This window comes from Dendrobates tinctorius, unplaced genomic scaffold, assembly GCF_039654945.1.
Source record: "Dendrobates tinctorius isolate UK_male_01 unplaced genomic scaffold, ASM3965494v1 ptg000296l, whole genome shotgun sequence".
Taxonomy (NCBI): domain Eukaryota; kingdom Metazoa; phylum Chordata; class Amphibia; order Anura; family Dendrobatidae; genus Dendrobates; species Dendrobates tinctorius.
In genome coordinates this window covers 2,127,898-2,154,280 of record NW_027361963.1, presented here as the reverse complement: position 1 = coordinate 2,154,280, position 26,383 = coordinate 2,127,898, and the positions used below count along the sequence as shown (strand labels likewise).

At 44.3% G+C, this 26,383-nt stretch overlaps 1 protein-coding gene across 1 annotated transcript in view; it reads left to right on the top strand.

Moving 5' to 3' along the window:
* LOC141073099 (uncharacterized) overlaps window positions 1–26,383 on the top strand; it is a 222,984-nt gene that overhangs the window by 124,186 nt on the left and 72,415 nt on the right. The window contains 3 exon segments of the mRNA XM_073560437.1: window positions 5,801–5,806; window positions 18,836–18,940; window positions 20,033–20,593. Of these exon segments, the coding sequence (XP_073416538.1) occupies window positions 5,801–5,806; window positions 18,836–18,940; window positions 20,033–20,593 (672 nt within the window).

Here is a 26,383-nt window from a genome sequence, read left to right as displayed (position 1 = left end):
TGCTGGGCCTAACACCGTCTGAGCCTGCCTCCTGATGTATAGACATATATTTTGAATGTGTACGCTATCCATACATGTTATCCGGGGATACGGTACCCTTTCTCACCTTTGTGCAATCACGTGTAATCCATACTGGGCGTGAGAACGGCTGGCGAGCTGTTAAGCAAGCTACAGCACCTGTGGTTTGCACACGTAAGTTTTTCATTTTTTCAGGAATGACGGTTAGGCCTAATTCCGGAACTGCGGTTGACCTGCACTTACTGGGAAATCATTGTTCGCGGGTAATAATTGTAATCAGTGATCCCCATCACTAACGTTGTTCAGCGGGTTATCTGCACCTGTAAGCGACAAACGCTGGCCTTTTCAGTGTAGCACAAATGCAGCCACGGACATGTAAGGGCATGACACACCAGTTATTGGCCAATCTCATGTGCCAGAGCCTCACGTGTCCCTCTAGTAAGCCGGACTCGGACCGCGGGGCATGACGGAGTCTCGTTCGTTAATGGAATTAAGCTTGCAATGTGTGCATCTGTTCTGTAGCTGGCATGGTTGAGGTTTCCCAGGTGGAGTCGAATTTAACCGTAGGCTCCACTCCTGGTGGTGCCCTTCTGGACATTCCTTTAAGGTTCAGCTTTGCAACCATACTGCCCACGTAAAACAAACACTTTGCCTTCATGAACGCTGTTTGGAGGGTCATGACTCGTGGGAATAACGCCGCCCAATCAGTTAACCTGCTAGAGAGATCCTTCGTTGCTCCCAAGCATGACATCACACTCCCTAGGAGGAAGGTAATGCCACTGTGGCGACCGTACTCCTGGGGGCGACACAAGTGCACTGATGCCCAGCCACTGCTCGATGAATCTGCTGGTACATTGACCCAGACCACTACATTCCCCTCGCACGCTACACGGCCTGAATCTGACCCTGATGAAACTCAGGTTACCCTTCCCATATACAGTTCCATCTTACACGGTGACAAAGAGGAAGCTGCAGATGAAAGTGCAGGTTCAGCCCACCCGCCATCAGACACACCACCGTACTATCAAGGGCCCTGTGCCAGTGCCGTCGCCAACGAGTGGGCCCCCCTGCTTGCTCAGGATCACAGCACTTGCAAGGTTGAAATACTGTGCAGTGAGATGGAAGATGGGGACGACGAGGAGTCCAGACTAGTACAGGGATTCCCTAGCGAGGAGACTTATTTGATTGTTTTCAATGTTGGGACAGCAATTTTTGGGGAGCACTATACTCTGGAGAATGATAGATGGGGCCCACCATACACTGGAACATTCCAAAGGTGGACATCAGACACTGGAGCAGCATTTACAGGGCCCATTATACACTAGAGCATTAGAAATGGGGCCCATTATGCTTGGAGCATCATTTGGGCCCATAAGACAGTGGAGCTTCATCCATGGGGACCAACATATACTGTAGCATTATGTGGAGCTCATCATATACTGTTTCAAACATTATATGGGACCAATGATTCTTTATGGAGAAATAGATGGGCCTCGTCATGAGATGTAAAAAGTGAAGTATTTTTCATTGTACTATACCGCTATTTCTCTGCCGTATCGGACCATGATGAGTTGTGGTATGTGTTAAAGGGGCGCTCTTTCGCCCAGGGCACATGAAAACCTGGAGCCAGCCCTACCCCCCCACAACTTTAGCCAAATAACCCCCATTTTTCAGTGCGAAACTTGTATTATGAAGTTAATTACGGTTGACAAGCTTAAGTAAGAAGAATTGATGCTTTTGGCATTCAAATGGGCACTGTAGGTGTGTTTCCTGTCCTCCTCTCACTGCCGACTTTTATTCCCCATTGACTTACATTGGGTTTCGTGTTTCGGGACGACCCCGACTTTTCCCTATAATCGGCCGATCTTGCTCGACCTGACTTTTGGAAAAGTCGGGTTTCACGAAACGAAACTCGACCCTAAAAAACCAAAAGTCGCTCAACTCTAGTCACAGGCATTGCACTTGGCTTCCTCGTGCCTGCGCTTTGCAGGCACTGAGGAAGCCAGCTCCCTGCAGGCCCCCGAAGGTCCCCATCGCCATCTTGGATTCGGGGACCTGCAGGGGTGGAGCCCCTCACAGCAGCGCTGCACATTACGCTGCTGTGGGGGGTTCAGGGAAGCACGGAGGGAGCCCCCTCCCTGCCGATGATTCCCTTTAACCCCCGGGATACCATGATCGTGTTTGATCGCGGTGTGCAAAAGGTTAACATGTCGGGGCGATCCGTAACTGCCCCTGACACATAGTGCCAGGTGTCAGCTGTGATAATCAGCTGACACCCGGCCGCGATCAGCGGCGCTCACCACGTGGGCGCTGCTGATCGCTGTGACGTACTATCCCGTCCCAGGGAATTAAGTCCCAGGGCACATGGCAGAAATGGGTTAACCACGATCAAAAAGACGCATATAAATAACCATGGTACCGCTGAAAATGTCATCTTGCCCTGCAAAAAATCGAGCCGCCACACAGCGTCATCAGCGAAAAAATAAAAAAGTTATAGCTCGCAGAATAAAGCGATGCAAAAATAATTATTTTTTATATAAAATAGTTTTTATTGTATAAAAGCGGTAAAACATAAAAAATACATAAATGAGGTATCGCTGTGATTGTACTGACCCCAAGAATAAAACCGCTTTACAATTTTACCACACGTGGAACGGTGTAAACGCACCCCCCCAAAAGAAATTCATGAAACGCTGGTTTTTGTTAATTCTGCCTCCCAAAAATCGGAATAAAAAGTGATCAAAAGATGTCTGATGTCCGAAAATGGGACCAATAAAAACGTCAACTCGTCCCGCAAAAAATAAGACCTCACATGACTCGGTGGGTCAAAATATGGAAAAATTATAGCCCTCAATATGTGGTGATGCAAAAACTATTTTTACAATAAAAAGCGTCTTTTAGCGTGTGACAGCTGCCAAACATAAAAACCACCATAAATAGTAAATCAAACAGGTTAGGCACATCAGGGGCTCTCCAAACACGACATGACACCTGCAGACCATTCCAGCAAAGTCTGCATTCCAAAACGTCACTACTTCCCTTCCGAGCCCCGATGTGTGTCCACACAGTAGTTTTCTCCCACATATGGGGTATCAGCATACTCAGGACAAATTGGACAACAACTTTTGGGGTCCAATTTCTGTTACCCTTGGGAAAATAAAAAAATTGGGGACTGAAAGGTCATGTTTGTAAGGGGCGTGGCCTGGACGGCACGTAGGGAAGACTGCAAAGTGTGGGCTCCTGCAGATTATCCGGTGTTTCTCCTGCCACCGGTGATATTTGTTATCTGTGACCCCTCTCTGCTCTTTCACCCAAATCCTCCTGTGCAAAGAGATTATCTGGAGAATGATTGTGGCTTCTTCCCCAAGCAGGAGGACTGATATGGACTCAGCAAGGGGTAAGAGAGGACAATCGATGATGGCGACTCTACACTGCTCTCCTGCAAACAGGAATTCAGCTGCAGGTGCTAAACTTGAGAAGTTTGCCAGAGTCCCTCTTCATGAGGAGGAGCAGCGCTCATTATATGCAGAGACTGTGAGTACAAACCTCCCTGTTAGCTCCACAAAGCAGGCTGATAAGACCAGCAGGAAGGATGGAGAGGCTGAGAGAGACAGTTCACAGGTTAACGCCTGTCTGAACCCACGCTGAGTGAGATCCTGGCAGCAATCAATGCCTGTAATTCCACTCTGAAGGATGTAACCACTCAGATGGCAGAGATGAAAGCGGACATATCCTGTATAAAGCATGATCTACACACAGTGAATGAGAGAGTGGGTGAGGTGGAGAGGCGAGTGGGCATAACTGAAGATAAATTGACCCCTGTGACTCGCGACCTGGGTAGAGCTATCCACAATATATCTCTATTGATCAGCAAAGTTGATGATTTGGAAAATCGCTCTCGCAGAAGCAACCTGCGCCAGCTGGGGGTCCTGGAGGGAGCGTAAGGCCGAAATCCGGCTTCCTTTTTGGAGACGTGGCTGACAGGTGCCATGGGAAAGGATATTCTCTCCCTGTTTTTTTCCATAGAGAGGGCGCATAGGGTCCCGGCTTGACCTCCCCCACCTGGGACACCCCCACGGCTCATTCTCTTGAAACTCCTGCATTACAAAGATAGAGACGCCATCCTCAGGCAGGCTAGAAACTTAAGGAACTCAGTATCGGCTGAGGCGACATTCTGGTGGGGGCGGTTCACCGGGCCTCTTCACTAATATTTTTATGGGAGAACCTCAAGAGCTTGTTTTTCTTTGTAGAGTATGGCCTAGAGCATCAAGGATACCTGCCTATGTAATGGGTTAGTTTTAGTTAGGTTATTTACCTCGTTAAGCATTATATTGTTTGAAAAGAGTAAAACTGTATAATTAATGCTCTGTAATTCTACATACAGACTTGTACCTCAAAATTTGAATGTCTTGCTTCTGTATTGCTGTAATCTCTCTTTATTAATAAAATAAAGAATTACAAAAAAAAAAAAAAGAAACTTAAGGAACTCACCATTGATGGCAAGAGGGTTTCTATATATCCAGACTTTTCCCTGGAGGTGCAGAAAAAGAGGGCGCAATTTCTACATATCAAGAAACGTCTGAGGAATATCCAAATTCCCTATGCTATGCTCTACCCAGTCAAGCTACATGTGGTGGCCAAGGGGACTACTCATTTTTTTTACTCCAAAAACCTCCCTGGACTGGCTTGATGATAATGAGAAAGACTTACGGAGGAGCATACATTAACACCAGCACTTTATGGCAATCTCTACGGCATCTGTTGCTAAGCCGGTGGCTGTCCTATCCACTTGCACTTGGATTTTTTCATCCTTGCAGCTGTGGACCTGGATGATATGCGGGATAGCCTTAATTTGTTTGTCCTACCACACCAAAACTCACGCAGATTTTTGGTTGACTTGAACTTGAGGAGGGGCTGAGCGCCATCTAGTCCCGCCGGGTAGTGGGTCTCCCTGTGTGGAAATTTTTGTATCTGCCTATGTGCATGAGACACTGCCTTAACTGCGGTGTTGGCCTAGTTTTCTTAAAGGCCCCTAATCTCTCTTCTAGAGAGATATGTTTTGTTGTGTGGATATTGTTTGGGTTTGTGTGTGGGGGTTTCAGTATGGAACAGATGCTCCCTAGGAGGCCCAGGTGTTGTGAGTTCATTTTCCCCTCCGTCACTGAGGCCTGGTGAACTCCCTATTCTAGTGAAGGAAGGTAGTGAGCCTGATTATCAGGCACCTGGGACTAATGAAGACGATTGGCTGAGTGGAGTCACTGACTGGATTTAAGGCAGCCTACGCCCTTTCTGCCCTGCGGGTGATTTCTCTGTGAACTCTTGGACACCAGTCTGATTCCTGCTCTCCTAAAGCTAAGTTTTCTGTTTTGCCTTTTTGCATCTAAGATTTGTTTTTGTTTTTCTTGCTTTTTGGATTCTGCCACTCCCTGCTGGAGTGTGCAGTGTTCCGTGAGCTCTGTCTTCTGAAAGTACCTGAGTGCTGATTTAGTTTTTGAAGCTTAGTTGCTTCAGGGCCATTTTTATATCAGCTTGTTGGCTTTTGTCTCTGATAGGGTTTTGGCAGATTGCAGACAGCAGCCTTCCTATCCATTCCTATCTAGGTAGTTTTTGGCCCCGTCTTTGCTCAGCTTGTCTTTCTGTCTGTGTAAGTGTTTTCATCTTGCTTCACCGTCATTATATGTGGGGGGCTGCCTATTGCTTTGGGGTCTGCTCTGGGGCAGTTAGATTTCCCCTTTCCTTCTTTAGGCCTATGTATCTCTCCGGCTGTGATCGAGGGGTCTAGGTCATCGTAGGAACCCCCCACGGCTACTGCTAGTTGTGTTGATAGGTTCAGGGGTCTGCAATCTGATAGTTGCCAACTTCTCTGGTTTTCAGGACTTGCTAGCATTTCTGTTTTTGCCTCCTACGGTGACTCAATCATAACACCCAGGTTTCAGTTATATTATGCAGGCATAGTCAACTTAGACAATTTGAATATGTTGGGAAACAATTTATATAAATATGGTATGGCGCAAAACGTGAACCTATTGGCCTGGAACGTAAGAGGGTTGGGGAACGCCAATAAAAGGTATGCAATTTTTTCATCCCTCTGTAAATATCACCCAGCTATTGTTTGCTTGACAGAAACACATTTAGTCAGGGACAATCTCCAGACACTTAGAAACCCCTGGGTGGGTGCATCATTCCACTCAGTGTATTCCACGCATGCTCGAGGGGTTAGCATTCTAATTCATCACTCCATCCCGTTTGTATGTGACAGCTCTTCTATTGATGCAGATGGAAGATATGTTTGTCTGGTCTGCTCTATTTATGGCATTCATATGATATTGGTTGCCCTGTACATCCCACCCCCCTACTCTGGTGAAGTTCTTAGGAAAATATCTCTTTTTATTAGCAAAAACCCTCCTGCCCCAGTCCTAATGTTGGGGGACTTTAACAACTACCTCCATCCCTTCTGGGATAAATTCCATTCAGGTAATATATCAGAGCTCCCCCCAATGAAAATGGCTGCTGTACTTACTGAGATGGGTCTTCATGATATTTGGCGGTTAAAAAATCCTAAACTTTAAAGTCTATTGCTGTTACTCCTCATCCCACCACACATTGTCAAGAATTGACTTGGCAATAGGCTCTGATTCGATGCTGACTCTGGTGGCCGAGGTCGAATACTTAACAAGAAGTGTTTCGGACCGCTCACCCATTAGATTGCAGATGAGATGGGGAGCTGACGGAGTGAGGAGTTGGGCCCCATGGCGGCTAAACCCAAATTGGCTTCTTCTGATTAATGGGAATACTATAGAAGGGTGTATTAAGGAATATCTACATCATAATATTGACACCGCCCCACTAAACATTGTCTGGGATGCTCTTAAGGCTTTTTGTAGAGGGGTTCTTTCAAAAGAAATGTACCAATTTAAGAACATATCCAGAAGGTTGACATTCTTCCTTCGTGAAGAGGTAGATAAATATGAACTTGAATTTACTATTACACCATCAGACTCCAGTAGGAGGCAGTGGGAGGAGGCTCAGAAAGTATACTGTTGTGAGTTCATTTTCCCCTTCACTACTGAGGCCCGAGAAACTCCCTCTTCTGGTGAAGAAAGGTAGTGAGCCTGATTGTCAAACACCTGGGGCTGATGATCATGACTGGCTGAGTGGAGTTAATGACTGGATATAAGGCTGCCGACGCCCTTCTGGCCTGCGGGTGATTTCTCTGTGGTCTTCTAGGAAACCAGTCTGATTCCTGCTCATCTAAAGCTAAGATTTCTGCTTTGCCTTTTTGCATTAGTGTTTTGTTTTTCCTTTCTTTTCTGGATTCTGCCATTCCCTGCTGGGGTGAGCTGAATCTCCTTTTGTCTGTTGCTCTGTCTTCAGAATATTCCTGAGTACTGACATAGCCTTTTTTGAAGCCTAGCGTCTTCAGGGCCTTTTTTTACTGTCAGTTGTTGGCTCTTATTTTCATAGGGTTTTTCACGGATTGCAGACAGCAGCCTTCCTGTCCTTTCCTATCTAAGCTAGCTGGGGCCCCATCTTTGCTCAGTCTATCTTTCTGTCTGTGTTTTGTTCTTTCTTCTTGCTTCACCGTCATTATATGTGGGGGGCTGCCTTTTGCTTTGGGGTCTGCTCTGGGGCAGTTTAGATTTCCCTTTCTGTCTTTAGGCTATGTAGTCCTCCGGCTGTGATCGAGGGGCCTAGGGCATCGTAGGAGCCCCCCACGGCTACTGCTAGTTGTGTTGATAGGTTCAGGGGTCTGCAATCCGATAGCTGCCAACTTCTCTGGTTTTCTGGACTTAGCTAGCATTTCTATTTTTGCCTCCTACGGTGACTCAATCATAACAGTATACTAGGATCATTTACTTGACAAAGCTGAGCATAAGCGTTTTTTCTATAAGCAGAAGTTTTTGAGGCGGGAGAAAGTACGGGACACCTATTGGCTTCTTTTATTAAGGCACAGGAGTGCTTGCCCATATATCGAGTTTACATAATGCAGGGGGGTAACTATCACATATAATAAGGACATCTTAGCAGTGTTTAAAAAGTACTATTCTGAACTGTATGATTCTAGGGCCCCGCCTTGCGAGGGAGAAATGGACACATACCTGTCTAAGATAAAACTTTCTAAGCAGGCAGTTGAGTTGGATAGGCCCCTGACAAATGAGGAGCTGGAGTATGCGCTTTCAGGGTTTCCGAATGAGAAGGCCCCAGGGTCAGACGGCATCCCTGGTGAATTTTACAAATGTTTCAGTAGTGCTTTATTGCCTCTGCTGCTAAAAGTCTTTCAATCTGCAAGTGATACTGGACAGCTTCCTCCGTCCATGCTAGAGGCTATTATAGTGGTCATTCTTAAGCAGGGTAAGGATCCCTTCCATCCTGAGTCTTACAGGCCCGTTTCTCTACTCTAGACGTATGTTAAAATTCTTGCCAAAGTTCTCTTGGTCAGACCGGCTAAGGTTATTGCTGGGCTCATTCATGAGGATCAGTCAGGGTTCATGTCGGGGAAGTCTACTGCCATTAATTTGCGTCGGTTGTTCCTCAATATGCAGTTAAGTTCTCCTGAGCCGGGGGCCAGGGCGGTGGTATCACTCGACGCAGCTAAGGCCTTTGATATGGTTGAGTGGAGCTATCTTTGGAAGATTTTAGAAAGAATGGGGTTTGGCCCTAAGTTCTTGGTCCTCATTAAGCTACTCTATAATGGTCCGTCAGCTAGGATTAGGGTCAATGGTAAGTTGTCTTGGGTGGTGGCGATGGGGAGGGAAACAAGACAGGGATGTCCTCTGTCGCCCCTCCTCTTTGCCATCGCTATTGAACCCTTAGCATGTATTCTTAGGGCCTCTAAGGAAGTGCGGGGATTTAGGGTGGGGGACCTGGAGGAAAGCATCTCGCTCTATGCGGATGACATGCTTCTGTATCTGGGGGACGCCTCTTCCTCTATTAGACCAGTTATGGCTATCCTTGAGGAATTTGGTAAGTGGTCGGGCCTCCTTACAAATTGGAACAAATCAGTACTTATGCCTATAGACCCATGTGTAGACACGCAGAGGTTAGAGGAAACCAATATTAAACTGGTAACAGAATTTAAATATACGGGGATCAATGTTACAGCTAAACCTGTTGACTATGTGCCTCTTAATCTGACACCCCTTTTAGATAGATTTGTAACTAATATTGATGCATGGTGTAGACTTCCCCTGTCAGTTGTTGGGAGAGGAAATCTCATCAAAATGGTTTTAATGCCCCAACTGCTCTATATACTTCACAACTCCCGGGTGTGGATCCCGGCATGGTGCTTTCAGAGGGCTCATAGGTTACTCAGACAATTACTTTGGTAAAAAAAAGCAGGCTCGAATCCTTCTGGAGTACCTACAAAGAGAAAAAACAAATGGGGGGCTGGCTATCCTGAATGCTTGGATCTACTATCTAGCAGCTCAGATTCAGCAACTGAAGGTTTGGGATCAGTGTGGTGCACTGGAGAAAAATGGGCAACTGGCAATTCAGAATAGCCCCTGGAGAGTACCAATGTATATGGTAGACGCCCGGGGAGGGGGAAACAAATTATCTCAAGCTCCAACTCTGGCCATGATCTATAAGGTTTGGGATAGAGGAAAGCACCTATTGGGTGGGTCTGATTGCTCTTTGTTTACACCATTGTGGCATAATCCTAGTCTTCTGGAATTTCACATTTTGGAAGGTTGCTCTGATTGGGAGGCGAAGGGGGTGATGACGGTGGCACACATTCAGCCTAAAAATACATTAAAACAGTTTGAACTGCGCACTGAATTTGACATTCCCCATAGGTTTTTCTACAGATTTTTACAGCTCCGGCATGAGTATGCAGCTCTAATCAAAACTAGAGATCTTAGTATAGACCCTAATCCCTTGACAATGTTGGTGGGGGGCTTGGGCTCCAGAAAAGGACTGATTTCCTCCATCTATAGAATACTTCTCAATGCATTCCATGATAAGTACCCCCTTTGCACCAAAGCTAGATGGGAGGAGGATGTTGTCCAGCTCTCAGATGATCAATGGGACTATGTGTTGAGTTCAGTGCCCTGTCTTTCCTTATCGGAGGCCCAGAGATTATCGCAAGTGTATCTAATACATAGGAAATATAAAACGCCTGCGTTCTTGCACAAAATCGCGATAAAGACTGACTCATGCTGCCCTCGATGTAGCCTACCTGATGCACAGCTTATGCATATGTTCTGGGGGTGTCCTTGGCTTGGACAATTCTGGAATAATGTTCTGAATACGTTGGCAAGAGTTAATGGTACAAGATTGCTCCCTGATCCAAAGGTCTGTGTGCTTGGTATTATACCGGATGTTCCTGTGGAAGACCCGCTGGCAATCAGTATAGCTAGAATTCTATATATTGCACGGAAAGCCATTGCCTTGCACTGGAAGCAATCTGCACCCCCGACAGTGGAGGAGTTTATTAATAGAGTCAATAGTTCTATAAGGCTGGAAAAAGGAGTGTATATTAAAAGAAAAGCTATCGGAAAATTTGATAAAATCTGGAGCCCCTGGCTTAACACCCCGGGTTTGCCATCCCAAATTTTGCTGCTGTAGAATCTGTTCCCTATGCTTCGTTAATTATGGTACCCCTTATTCCCTCTTGGTTCCATATGATCTCTTGCTTTACGAATAAGTTTCATGAATAAGTCTATTGCTCATTTTGTACTATGTGCCTGACTGTTCATAGTTCTATGCTGTACAAGTCTTATCTTGTTTCTTGTTATTGTTCCCCTTAAAAATTGTTTTTTTTTGTTTGTTTTTTTCTGTGTGTTTCTTCCTTTTTTTCTACTATACATTTATAGGTCACATTCTAAGCGACCCACGGTTATGTTAGTTATAATTTGATAATGGGGGTATGTTAAAACTGTGTGTGCCTTGTCTCAATTTTGTAAGTTAAAACTGTTTAATAAAAATAATCTGATGTAAAAAGAAAAAAGTCATGTTTGTGGAAAAAAATGATTTTTTTTATTTTCATGCCCGGGCGTTATAAACTTCTGTGAAGCACTTGGGAGTTCAAAGTGCTCACCACACATCTAGATAAGTTCCTTAGGGGGTCTAGTTTCCAAAATGGGGTCACTTGTGGGGGGTTTCCACAGTTTAGGCACATCAGGGACTCTCCAAATGCGACATGACACCCGCAGACCATTCCATCAAAGTCTGCATTCCAAAACGTCACTACTTCCCTTCCGAGCCCCGACGTGTGCCCATACAGTAGTTTTCTCCCACATATGGGGTATCAGCGGACTCAGGACAAATTGGACAACAACTTTTGGGGTCCAATTTCTCCTGTTACATTTGGAAAAATAAAAAAATTGGGGACTAAAAGGTCAGGTTTATGGAAAAAATATGATTTTTTTTTATTTTCATGCCCGGGCGTTATAAACTTATGTGAAGCCCATGGGGGTTCAAAGTTCTCACCACACATCTAGATAAGTTCCTTGGGGGGGTCTAGTTTCCAAAATGGTGTCATTTGTGGGGGGTTTCCACTGCTTAGGCACATCAGGGGCTCTCCAAATGCAACATGGCATCTGATCTCCATTCCAGCCAAAAAGAGTCAAATGGCGCTGCTTCCCTTCCGAGCTCTGCCATGCGCCCAAATAGTGGTTTACACCCACATATGAGGTATCAGCGTTCTCAGGACAAATTGCACAATAGCTTTGGGGGTCCTGTTTTCTTTGGGAAAATAAAAATTGGGGGTGAAAAGATCATTTTTGTGGAAAAAAATATGATTTTTTTAATTGTACGGCTGTACGCTATAAACTTCTGTGAAGCCCTTGGGGGTTCAAAGTTCTCACCACATATCTAGGTAAGTTCCTTGGGGGGGTCTAGTTTCCAAAATGGGGTCACTTGTTGGGAGTTTCCACTGTTTAGGCACAACAGGGGCTCTCCAAACGTGACATGGCGTCCGAACTCAATTCCAGCCAATTTTGCGTTGAAAAAGTCAAACGGCGCTCCTTCCCTTCTGAGCTCTGCCATGCGCCGAAACAGTGGTTCCCCCCACATATCAGGTATCAGCGTACTCAGGACAAACTGCATAATAACTTTTGCAGTCCAATTTCTCCTTGTTACCCTTGGTAAAATAAAAAAATTGAACCTGAAGTAATTTTTTTTGTGAAAAAAGTTAAATGTTCATTTTTTTTGAAACATTCAAAAAATTCCTGTGCAGCACCTGAAGGGTTAATAAACTTCTTGAATGTGGTTTTGAGCACCTTGAGGGGTGCAGTTCTTAGAATGGTGTCACTTTTGGGTATTTTCTGTCATATAGACCCCTCAAAGTGACTTCAAATGTGATGTGGTCCCTAAAAATAAAATGGTGTTGTAAAAATGAGAAATCACTTTTAACCCTTATAACTTCCTAACAAAATAACATTTTGTTTCCCAAATTGTGCTGATGTAAAGTAAACATGTGGGAAATGTTACTTATTAAGTTTTTTGTGTGCTGTAACTCTGTGATTTAAGGGCATAACAATTCAAAGTTGGAAAATTGCGAAATTTTCGCCAAATTTTCGTTTTTACAAATAAACTCAAGTTATATGAATGAAATGTTACCACTAACATGAAGTACAATATATCACGAGAAAACAATGTCAGAATCACCGGGATCCATGGAAGCTCCAGAGTTATTACCTCATAAAGGGACAGTGGTCAGAATTGTAAAAATTCGCCCGGGCATTAACATGCAAACCACCCTTGGGAGCAAAGGGGTTAAGCTTTTATATTTTCTTATTTTTTCACATTTTTTCTAACTTTTTTTTTTAATTTTGGCATGTTTCAATAACCTCTATGGGAGGCTAGAAGCATCCACAACTTGATCGGCTCTGCTACAAACAGACGATGAGCAGATCGCCCATATGTAGCAGAATTACAGCATTTCTATGAGCGCCGACCACCGGGTGGCGCTCATAGCAATGCCTCATCAACAACCATAGAGGTCTCTAGGAGACCTCAGGTTGTTATGGCAACGCATCGCTGACTCCCGATCATGTGACAGGGTCAGCGATGCGTGTATTTCCGGCCGCGCGGTCGGAAGCTCTAGTTAAAACCCGCTGTCTGCGTTTGACAGCGGGATTTAACTAGTTAATAGGCGCGGGCGGATCGCGATTCTGCTTGCGCCTATTGCGGGCACATGTCAGCTGTTGAACAACAGCTGACATGTCGCAGCTTTGAGGTGGGCTGACCACCGGAACCCCCCTCAAAGGGGAGGATACTGACCACTGACGTACTATCCCATCAGTGGTCAGTAAAGGGTTAATGTACATGGGAAAATTCACACAGGAGAGAAGCCGTACTCATGTTCACAATGTAGGAAATTCTTTAGAGATTAAGTCTTGTTTGACATGAAAAAGTCACAAGATCGAAGCTGTAATCATGTTCACTATGTGGGAAATGTCTTATAAACACAATACTTCATATTAATCTCTTAAAAGGGGTTTTCTGATTGTGAAAAACCACTGTCTCTCAGTAACAGACACCAATCCTGTGCTGTATTCACTCTCCCCTGGTTCAGTGCTGAGTCTCCGCTGCTGCTATCAGTGTCTGCTATTGGCTGCAGTGCTGATATCACATTGACAGTGCTGCCGCCTGTAAGGGAGCTCAGTGGTTTTGAGCGGCTGATGCCATTTATTCTGGCAGAGCCGCTGATCTCTGTTATTGGCTATAGTGCTCTCAATGAGACGTCATCACTGCAGACAACAAGACAATGGTCATTTAATTTCTATAGCGCCAACATATTCTGCAGCACTTTACATTTTAGAGGGGACTTGTACAGACAACAAAAGACATTACAGCATAGCAATAATCTCATAAATCAACAGATACCAAGAGGAGTGAGGGCCCTGTTGCTTACAATCTATGAGGATATAGGGGCGACACAAAAGGTGGATGGTAACAAGTGCATGGATCGTACGGTCCAGCCATAAGTGTAATAAATTGGGTACTCACATAGCGCTGCATGATCCAGTAACCAACCAGTATGTGTACAGTACAGACACAGAGCTAGTAAGTGCATGTAGGGTGTAAGAACGGATGATACGAGGGTCTGATTTTGGAGAAAGTTTTATCTGCAAAACACGCGAGAATTCTTGGAGACTTGAGTGGAAGGTTTGGATGATATTGAGGATGTTAATCTTGGGCCATTAGCAGAACTGAGGACACGAGTAGGGTGGTAGACGGAGACGAGGGAGGAGATGTAGGGTGGTGCTGAAGCGTGGAATGCTTTGTGGGTGAGAGTTTATAATGAATTCTGTACTGGATGGGTAACAAGTGCAATGACTGACGCAGGGTAGAAGCATCGGTGTAGCAGTTGGCGAGGGATATGATCCTGTCTGCTGTATTCAGGAAAGACTGGAGAGGGGAGATTTAGTGAGAGGAAGACCGATTAGTAGAGATTTGCAATAGTCCAGACGATAATGAGTAAGAGCAACAGTAAGGCTCTGTGCACAGGTTGCGGATTTTGTTGCGGATCCACAGCGGTTTTTCCGCGCAGAATTACACCAGATCCGCAATGTAGTGTTCAACCAGTGTTAATCAATGGGAATCTAGAATTGGTGTGCACATGTTGCGGAAAAATCTGTGCGGATTCACAGCGTTTTATTTTTTGCAGCATGTCAATTCCTTTTGTGGATCTTCAGCGTTTCTGCACCCATTGACTTCCATTGTGTCAGTCAAATCCACAGCAAAACTGCAGGTGTAAAAAGGTTTGCGGATTTGCTGCGGATGTGCATGTGAATAACGCTGCAGAAAGGCAGGAGGAAGAGTGTGTGGACGGAGAATGTGTGAGCGGAGAAGACGTGCGTGTTTGTCTGCAGGTGTCTGTGTATCTGTGTGTTTGTGTGTCTGTGGGTGTGTGCAAGTGTCTCTGTGTGTGCAGGTCTGTGTGTGTCTTTGTGTAGGCAGGCATCGTCTGATGGGATTTCTACTCCCATCCGGCTATGTCTGCTGTCACATATAACAGTGACAGCATGATCCGATGATGGGATAGTAGTCCCATCATCCAGCGACTGTGTTCAATAGTAAAAAAAAAAATTCATACTCACCAAACACCTAATCCCCGACTCCCTCTATCTCCTGCAACAAAAACAAAATAATAAACCAACATATACTTACCTTTCTGCCGTAGTCCATTTAATAAGTGTCCCACGACGATCTCACCTGTAGAACAGTCACATTGGGAGATGTGAAAGTTCTACAGGGCCTCTGGGGATACACTAACAGGAGGTAACCACTCCGCCACCGAGAGTTCACAGGAGTTCGTGATGTCACTTGCGGCACCACTGCGTGAGAAAATTCTCACGCAGCGGTAGTGCCATAAAGTGAGAGCATGAACTCCGATGAACTCTGATGCACTGCAGGAGCGATTATCTCCTGTCAGTGTATCACCGGAGGCCTGGTAGAGCAGTCATATCTCCCAATGTGACTGTTCTACATGTGAGATCGTCGTGGGACACTCGTTATTAAATGGACTACGTCGGACAGGAATTATTTGTGTGACAATCCTCTAGCTATCAGCTGTACACAATAGCCGACAACTTGCTGCATCAGCCTGAGTTAGCGGCGTTCATATCTGTTTAACCCCTTTGATGCTGCTGTCAATAGTGGCTGCTTCATACAAATGGTTAACAGAGTGTGGGGGCTTCCTCTTTATCCCCTTTGGTGCCCTAAGATCATGATTGTGTGGTCCTGATGTTTGCTATGGCAAAATAATAATGGCCTTACAGTCTGCCGGCTACAGTGGCCTGTTCCAAAGTTAATTTTAACCATATAATATCCACTATAAATATACTTAGTGCCAAAATTACATAGAAATCAAATTGGTCTCCTATATTTTCTACTTCAAGGAAAGATAACCAAAAAAGCAAAATATACCAGAAGTAATTACAAAAAATTACATATACTTTATTAATATTCACATAACAAAATTTATGTTATAAAAGAAAATGCCTCCAATGTGAGGAATTTTAGGGCTAAGAACATCATTATACACTCTGTTACAAAGTTCATAGGATTATATTAAATACAAAAATAAGGAACTAAATATTATACCACAATTTCTCAATACAATTACTCCTTTAATTATATGTAGTAATCCAGCCAAAGAGCAAAAAGGTTTACCCGTCCAAGCCTCCAGACACATGCACCAGCAGTAATCCAGCAGCCTATGTCAGCACTAGGAAACAAGCCAGACAACTCCCATGTGACTCTATAGAGTTCATATCCTAGTTGCTACAAATAGCGATAATTAATCATTTAATTGTATCTACTTTATCCACATGAATAGGACTGCTAATTTAGCGGTAATTTAATTACTAAATTATTTAGAAAAATATCCTTTAGAACTTACATAAAGTGCGATGTCCAGTCCTTATTCCTCTCCCCGACGTGCGTTTCGTTACACACTTCCTCTGGGGGCACCCCCTGAGGAAGTGTCTGGCTTGTTACCTAGTGTTGACATAGGCTGCTGGATTACTACATATAATTAAAGGAGTAATTGTATTGAGAAATTGTGGTATAATATTTAGTTCCTTATTTTTTTATTTAATATAATTATATGAACTTTGTAACAGAGTGTATAATCATGTTCTTAGCCTTAAAATTTCTCACATTGGAGGCATTTTCTTTTATAGCATAAATTTTGTCATGTGAATATTAATAAAGTATATGTAATTTTTTGTAATTACATTTGGTATATTGTGCTTTTTTGGTTACCTTTTCTTGAAGTGGAAAATATAGGAGACCAATTTGATTTCTCTGTTCCAAAGTTAGCAACGTTTAGGTGGTAAAAATGCACTTTTTGTTTCCTGTCACCCCAGTTTGCATTAATTCCTGAAAATCACCTGAAGGGTTAACAAACTACCTGATTGCAATTTTGAATATCTTAAGGGGAGCTGCTTTTAAAATGGTATCGTTTTGGGGGGATTTCCAATATATAGGACCCCCAAAATCACTTCAAACCTGGATAGGTCCCTAAAAAAATAAATTTTGTAAATTTCATTGTAAAAATGAAACATTTCATTTTAAACTTCCTAAAATGCTAACAAACAAAATAAAATATTTTACATATGGTGATGATTTAAGGAAAACATGAGGGAAATGTTACTAATGATTTTCTGTGGTATAATCTGGATTATTATGATCTGGATCTTTATCCGGATTAAAGACATCATCATTCAGAGTTTAACAATTTAATTTTTTTTACATTTGTCAGATTTCTGATATTTTCTATAAATAAACAAAAAAGACTATTGACCTAAATTTACGATTATCATAAATTATAATGCGCCACAAAAAAAAACAATCTCAAAATCACTAGGATTTGTTGAAGTGTTCCAGAGTTATTGTCGCGCTAAGTGACACTGGTCAGATTTTAAAAATTTAGCCTGGTCACTAAGGGGTTAATAAAATAATTTTAATAAGAAAACTCTCCCTACATCCTTGGCAGCGCTTTCGGAAGCCTATTTCTTTTACTTACCTGTATATACTCATGTATAAGCCGACCCGAGTATAAGCTGAGGCACCTAATATTGCCACAAAAAGCTGGGTAAGCTTCTTGACTCGAGTATAAGCCGGGTATGCATTGTCCCCTCATCCCTGTCCTGGTATCACAGTCATCACATAATATCATGTAATAATGGTATAATCACCGGTGACACTGAGAAAGCTCCAAGTGTCAGAGCGCCCCCATAAACAGTCAGGGAGTACACACAAACAATGCCAAAGAGTGCATAGCAGTACCAGAGTGCCCCCATAAACAGTACCATATTGTCCCCATAGTCAGTGCCAGACAGTACACATAAGCAGTGCCAGAATTCCCCAAAAACAATGCCAGAGAGCACACAAACAATGCTAGAATACCCCCATAAGCAGTGGCAGACAGGACACATAACCCCCGCTCACCCTCCTGGCTTCCCTGGATCTCCATCCTCCCTGCATCTCTCTGTTATCCCGGGGTCGGCAGCTCTTCCTGTTCCTTTGCAGAGCAGTCATGTGACCCCGCTCATTAAGGTAATGAATGAGAGTGGATGCGCGTCCATATTCATTACCTTAATGAGCGGGGTCACATGACTGCTCTGCAAAGGAACAAGAAGCGCTGCCAGCCCCGGGACACAAAGAGACGCAGGGAGGATGGAGAGCCAGCGACGGAGGGTGAGTATTAATGTCTGACTCGTGCATAAGCCGGGGGGGGGGGGTGTTTTCAGCACAAAAAAATGTGCTGAAAATCTCGGCTTATAGACGAGTATATACGGTATATTTTTATCCTGAATCTTTCCATCTGGACCTCTTGGTGGAGGATCAGGCGGCACCGCTGCAGCCATGGAGGATCAATCATGTTAACACCAGGGTTGTGCCTGGAGCTGCACAGCTAATCCAGGGGAGTAGTAGCCACTCACCATAACCCAATATTATCTGCTGATTCACACAAGGAGCGCTTTTTATTTGTTTTATAAAGTAAATTTAGAAATCCCTTCTGTATTGTAGAAAAAATTCACATCCAATCTATCCTTCATCCTTATAGGAAATCCTTGTGAGAATAACGGTTTATCCCTAAATTGTAAAAAAGAAGATACCAGGAAGCAGTCTAATGGAGAAAACCTCAATACCCTTCATGGAGCTCCTGGACTTCACAGCACTTCACTTTCTTATACTCCTCCTAATCATGAGGAACCCTCTCCTGAGCAATCTCACATTGTTACCACAATTCCAGGTGACAAAGTGGATTCAAGATTTCAGTGTGACAAACAACTTACTACAAGCTCTGATTTTTTAGCACAAAGAAAGCACAAAGGAGAGAAGCCATACTCCTGTTCAGAATGTGGGAAATGATTTACAAAGAAATCAACATTTGTTATACATGAGAGAATTCACACAGGAGAAAAGCCATTTTCTTGTTCAGAATGTGGGAAGTCCTTCACAGATAAAGGGGGTCTTATTAAACATAAGAAAATTCATACAGGAGAGTGTCATAATCTGAATTTGATCTGACAGTTTTAAATTGCACAGGGTGAACTTTTTTTACTTTGGCAAGTGCCAAGTGACTTGACTGTCCCGGGTGGTGGTTAGTGGTATCGCACTTTAGGTTTAATTTGCACGTAATTATGAATCAGGTGTGGGGCTCTATAATTGAGTCTCAGGGTGTGCAATCACTGCTGGTGATACTGATTGATTCATTCATTGATTCTGAGTTTTTGAAGCCTGGGTGAACATGGAGCTAAAGAGGAGTCCTGCGCAGTCAGCCAGAGGAGACGAGTGGCAGCTAATGGTGTCTGCAGGAATTGCTGGCATGGCGTGGAGTCGCAGTTTATGGTGTTGGCGGGAAGTGCGTGCATGGCTTTGTGGAGTGGCGACTATGGAGAGAGTTGCACTCGGCATACTCGACTTGGTGGCCGAGAGCTGGACTCAAGCATGCTTAGAATTTTGGCAGAGGCTGACTCATCCTTGGGACTCTGTTATTGGACTGCTGCAACTGGAGATGGACTCTGCTCCAAGGCTGCACTATGGTGTAGGATCCAGGATGGTGATGGATCCGGGTGGAGGAGAAGACGCACGCAGGTGGTGGGGCTCTGTTGCAGGAGCATAAGCACAGAGCATAAAGCTAAGTGGTGTTTCCCCTGTAATGTCTTCTTTCCTTTTGTGTCTCTAGTGCAGTGGTGGGATTAGTCTTCGCACCGACCAATTCCCTAGTGAGGGTTTAGGGTCAGGGCGTGCAAGGGTTTAAGGTTCGCGTGCGGCGACAGGTGCGGAGCCTGTATAGGGAATGTGAGGAGTGCAGGGACACTGGCTCAGGGGAGTGCAGGAGGTCTCCATGTCCCCATTCCCTATCGCAGGGCCCACCATTGTTAATGTTTCCCAGGTTCCCCCTTATTATTTAAATTCGCCACTGGAGGCGCTGTATCCAGGGTCACATGTGTTATGGGTTCGCCTTGCGGCAACATCTGCGTCCGGACACACGTTGATCGTGACAGAGAGAAGCCGTATTCATGTTCAGAATGTGGGAAGTGATTTGCACATAAAGCTAAATATGTTAGACATGTGAGACGTCATACAGGGGAAACGCCATTTTCATGTTCAGAATGTGAGAAGGCTTTCTCAGATAAATCGAGTCTTATTAGACATCAGAGAACTCATACAGGAGAAAAGCCTTATGCATGTTCAGAATGTGGGAAGGCCTTCACAGAAAAAGGGAGTCTTATTAAACATCAGAGAACTCATACAGGAGAGAAGCCGTACTCTTGTTCAGTATGTGGGAAATGCTTTACAATTAAAACTCCATATGTTAGATATGTGAGGAGTCACACAGGAGAAAAGCCATTTCCATGTTCAGAATGTGGGAAATCCTACACAGATAAAGGGAGTCTTAATAAACATCAGAGAATTCACACAGGAGAGAAGCCATATTCATGTTCAGAATGTGGGAAATGCTTTTCAGATAAAGGGAGTCTTACCAAACATCTGAGAATTCACACAGGAGAGAAGCCATTTTCCTGTTCACAATGTGGGAAATGTTTTAGTGATAAATGAAATCTAGTTGAACACCAAAGAATTCACACAGGGGAGAAACCGTTTTCATGTTTACAAAGTGGAAAATGCTTTATAGTGAAGTCAAAACGTAATAAACATCAGGGAACTCACGCAGGCAAAAACCATGTTCATTCTGTGAGTAATGCTTTACAGATAAATTGAGTCTTATTACATACGAGAGAAGTCGCACAGGAGAGAAGCCGTATTCATGTTCGCTATGCCGTAAATCTTTTGTAAACAAATCAAATCTTGTTAGACATGAGAGAAGGTGTACAGGAAAGAAACTATAATTATGTTCACTGTGTTTTATAAATTTCAATAAACATTGATCAGCATAAATGAGTACACCCCTTTGATAAGTAAGATTTTAATTAATATCTCACTGAACACAAGAACAGTTTCTAAAATGTTGGTAACACGGAGTTTCATAGAACATGCTTTTTAATCAATAACATGAAAGTAAGGTTAATAATAATATGTAATGGTGCTGCCTGCATCTCTACATGTTTCTCCTTCCTTGTCCATTCAGAGACAGCGGCAGACTCTCCACCCTGTCTGTGCAGTGTGGTCCTGGGGTTCTCCCTGTTCTCAGTAAACTCCAGCAGAGTGCATAGTGCACATGCTCCTCTTTTAAAGGGGAAGAGTGCACCTGCTAAGATGGCCCCAGCCAATTGCTGGGAGGCATCTTGTATAAGTGGCACCCTCCGCAATAGGGAGGTGGCAAAACAACATCATTGATTCATTAGTTTGTTAGTCTGTGAGTTGTTAGGTTCCTTGTGCAGACTGTGCCCAAGTGTAGTCCGTATGTGGTCAGTGTCTCAACAATGTTCCGAAACCCATGTGCCCGAATGTAGTCCGAAACCGCCCCGGCAGTTCCTGAACCCTGTGGCTACATCGGTATGAACATATACTGAATCAAGTCCTGTCTGTTACTCTGTGTCAGTACACTGTGCAGAATTATTAGGCAAATGAGTATTTTGATCACATTATCCTTTTTATACATGTTATCCTACTTCAAGCTGTATAGGCTTGAAAGCCAACTGCCAATTATGTAAATCAGGTGATTTGCATCTCTGTAATGAGGAGGGGTGTGGTCTAATGACATCAACACCCTATATAAGGTGTGCTTAATTATTAGGCAACTTCCTTTCTTTTGGCAAAATGGGTCAGAAGAAAGATTTGACGGACTCTGAAAAGTCAAAAATTGTGAGATGTCTTGCAGAGGGATGCAGCAGTCTTGAAATTGCCAAACTTTTGAAGCGTGATCACCAAACAATCAAGCGTTTCATGGCAAAAAGCCAACAGGGTCGCAAGAAGCGTGTTGATAAAAAAAGGCGCAAAATAACTGCCCATGAATTGAGGAAAATCAAGCGTGAAGCTGCCAAGATGCCATTTGCCACCAGTTTTGCCATATTTCAGAGCTGCAACGTTACTGGAGTATCAAAAAGCACAAGGTGTGCCATATTCAGGGACATGGCCAAGGTAAGGAAGGCTGAAAAAAACCCACCTTTGAACAAGAAACATAAGATAAGACGTCAAGACTGGGCCAAGAAATATCTTAAGACTGATTTTTCTAAGGTTTTATGGACTGATGAAATTAGAGCGACTTGATGGGCCAGATGGATGGGCCCGAGGCTGGATCAGTAAAGGGCAGAGAGCTCCACTCCGACTCAGACGCCAGCAAGGTGGAGGTGGGGTACTGGTATGGTCTGGTATCATCAAAGATGAACTTGTGGGACCTTTTCGGGTTGAGGATGGAGAGAAGCTCAACTCCCAGACCTACTGCCAGTTTCTGGAAGACACCTTCTTCAAGCAGTGGTACAGGAAGAAGTCGGTATCGTTCAAGAAAAAATGATTTTCATTCAGGACAATGCTCCATCACATGCATCCAAATACTCCACAGCGTGGCTGGCCAGTAAAGGTCTAAAAGAAGAAAAAATAATGACATGGCCCCCTTGTTCACCTGATCTGAACCCCATAGAGAACCTGTGGTCCCTCATAAAATGTGAGATCTACAAGGAGGGAAAACAGTACACCTCTCCGAACAGAGTCTGGGAGGCTGTGGTGGCTGCGGCACATTGCAATGTTGGTCGTAAACAGATAAAGCAACTGACAGAATCTATGGATGGAAGGAAGGTGAGTGTCATCGTAAAGAAAGGTGGCTATATTGGTCACTGATTTTTTTTGTTTTTGAATGTCAGAAATGTTTATTTCTGAATTTTATGCTATATTGGTTTACCTGGTGAAAATAAACAAGTGAGATGGGTATATATTTGGTTTTTATTAACCATCCAAGAAGATCACGGAAGTATAAAGCCATAAAATAATATCATATTATTAGAATCAGTACAAAACACAAACATATACGAGATTAAAAGGGAGATGAATATCCAATATGACATCACAAAGTACACATGCAATATAGAAATAGTGTGCTCAGTGCTAACACCATGCAAATCACCTGGGAAAAAACACAGATCATAAATTATTCCAAAAAGTGAGAGAGCAGACAGATCACATCAATGTGAAGCCCAAGTAATATGATAACACATGTCTCCACCCAAAAATGGGTGGCCAAAGTTATTGCTGTTCAAACGTAAGGAGGAGCAGTACTAGAATGCCCAATGATAATTACTACCGTCTGTTTATATGCCTAAGTATGGATGTCTTAGTGACATAATAGAAGTGTACATAACAGATGTCTAATACGTAAAGCAGATTTTCAAATCAGCGACATGTAATGCTAGATGATGCAAAAAAAAGGGGTCACATCATGGTCAAACAGATTGCTCCTGCATAAAATAACACATGAATATTTAATGATAGTACTACTGAGCCGTAAAGTGGAAAAGCTGCACACAGAAAGCAGAAATGCTCAAAGTAAATTCCATACGGTATAGAAATAACAGCCCAGTGAGATACATAGTGAATGAAGCATACGACCTTGAGATGTAGCGGTCCCCGAGGCGCGTTTCGCGTAAGCCTCGTCCTGGGGGGTAAGTGTGTCTGGTTGGTTATAATAATAATAATAATCTTTATTTATATAGCGCCAACATATTCCGCAGCGCTTTACAGTTGAACAGTTTCAAACACAACAGTCATAAGTAATAACGTTAACAATACAATAATTAAAGCGAAATAAGACGACCCTGCTCGTGGGAGCTTACAATCTACAATGAGGTGGGGGAGATACAAAGCACAGGTTTGTATTTACAATGATGTATTTACAATGATGGTCCAGCCATCTTCAGTCGGTGGGGGATAGATGGAGATAGTGAATGGGCTACATACACACAAGCATAAAATGACTTTGATTACTGAATGTGATAGGCCGCTCTGAACAAATGTGTTTTGAGCGAGCGCCTAAAACTATGCAAATTGTGGATGGTCCTAATATCTTGGGGTAGAGCATTCCAGAGGATTGAAGCAGCACAGGAGAAGTCTTGGAGTCAGGAGTGGGAGGTACGGATTAGGGCAGAGGTTAGTCGAAAGTCATTTGCAGAGCGCAGTGGTCGGTTAGGCCGATAGACAGAAATGAGTTAGGAGATGTAAGGGGGTGCCGTACTGTGGATAGCTTTGTGGGTGAGAACAAGTACTTTGAATTGTATCCTGTAATGAATGGGCAGCCAGTGTAACGACTGGCGAAGAGCGGACGCGTCCGAGAAACGATTAGCCAGATGGACAACCCTGGCTGCTGCATTAAGGATGGACTGGAGAGGGGAGAGTCGAGTGAGGGGGAGGCCAATTAATAGAGCGTTACAGTAGTCCAGGCGGGAGTGGATCAGGGCGACTGTGAGGGTTTTTGTTTCCATGGTGAGAAAAGGGCGGATTCTAGAGATGTTCTTTAGGTGTAAGCAGCACGAGCGGGCAAGAGATTGTATATGGGAGGTGAAGGAGAGATCGGAGTCAAACATAATGCCCAGACAGCGCGCCTGCTGTCGGGGTGTTATTATGGTGCCACCCACGGAGAGGGAAATGTCAGATTTAGGGAGGTTAGTAGATGGTGGGAGCAGAAGAAGTTCAGTTTTGGAGAGGTTGAGTTTCAGATAGAGAGCAGACATGATGTTGGAGACTGCAGACAGACAGTCAGTGGCGTTCTGTAGTACAGCGGGGGTAAGGTCAGGGGATGATGTGTATAGTTGTGTGTCATCAGCATAAAGATGGTACTGAAAGCCAAATCTGCTGATGGTCTGTCCAATTGGGGCTGTGTAGAGAGAGAAGAGAAGGGGGCCAAGGACTGAGCCCTGAGGTACCCCGACTGAGAGGAAGAGGAGATGAAGTGGAGCCAGAGAACAGAACACTGAAGGAGCGGTCAGAAAGATAGGAGGAGAACCAGGAGAGAGCAGTGTCCTTAATGCCTAGTGACTGGAGCCTAGAGAGTAGGAGAGGGTGGTCAACAGTGTCGAAAGCTGCAGAAAGGTCAAGAAGAATGAGCAGAGAGTGGTCACCATTACGTTTTGCTGTCAGAAGGTCATTGGTCACTTTGATGAGTGCAGTTTCTGTCGAATGTAGGGGGCGGAAACCGGACTGTGAAGGGTCTAGGAGGGAGTGAGTGGAGAGGTAACGGGTAAGGCGGGAGTATATCAGGCGCTCCAAGAGTTTAGAGATGAAGGGGAGATTGGAGACTGGTCTGTAGTTGTTTGAGCAGGATGGGTCGAGGGTGGGTTTCTTTAGTAATGGAGTAATGATAGAGTGTTTGAAGGAGGAGGGGAAAATGCCAGAGGAGAGGGAGATATTAAAGATTGTAGTTAGGTGAGTTGTGACGACTGGAGAGACTGGAGGAGATGTGAGGGAATGGGGTCGGTTGTGCATGTAGTCGGACGAGAAGAGGAGAGGAGCCTGGAGACGACTTCTTTTGTGATGGGATCGAATGTGGAGAGTGAGCCAGGGGAAATGCAGGGAGGGATGGAAGTCACTGAACTTGGTGATTGGGAGCGGATTTCCTGGCGGATATTGTCTATTTTCTCTATAAAGTGGGAGGCAAGGTCATCAGCGCAAATGTCTGTGATAGGGGCTTGCGCTTTTGGCCTGAGGAGGGAGTGAAAGGTGTCACAAAGTTTCTTGGGGTTGTTGGATAGTGAGGAGATCAGGGTGGTGAAGTAGATCTGTTTGGCGAGGTGAAGGGCAGAGTTATATGTCCTTAACATAAATTTGAAGTGTATGAAGTCTTCTGGTGTGCGTGTTTTCCTCCATAAGCGTTCAGCACACCTAGAGCATCGCTGTAGAAATCGGGTTTGTGATGTGAGCCAGGGCTGTTTCACTCTGTGTTTGGAGGTTCTGAGGGTGAGGGGAACTACTTGGTCAAGGGTGCTTCTAAGAGTGTCAATGAAGTGATGTACAGCTAGATCAGGACAGGACAAAGAAGAGATTGGGGACAATGATGAGTGTAGGGAGTCTGAAAGTGTATGAGGGTTAATGGCTTGTAGATTTCTGACTGAATGGTAGGTAGGAGGGTTCTGGAGTGAGCGAGGATTTGTGAGTGTAAAGGAGAGAATGTTGTGGTCAGAGAGGGGAAGCGGTGAGTTATCTATGTAGGGGATTGAGCAGAGCCGGGCGAAAACAAGGTCCAGGATGTTACCGTCTTTGTGTGTTTCAGAGGTTGAGAGCTGTGAGAGGCCTAGAGAAGTGGTTAGTGATAGAAGCTGGGATGCAGATGTGGAAGTGGGGCTGTTAATGGGGATGTTGAAGTCTCCCAGGATAAGGGTTGGTAGTTCTGAGGACATGAAGTGCGGCAGCCAGGCAGAGAAATGGTCCAGGAAGTGGGTGGGTGAGCCTTGGGGCCGGTATATGACCGCTACTCTGAGGGAGAAGGGATGAAAGAGCCTGATGGTATGGACTT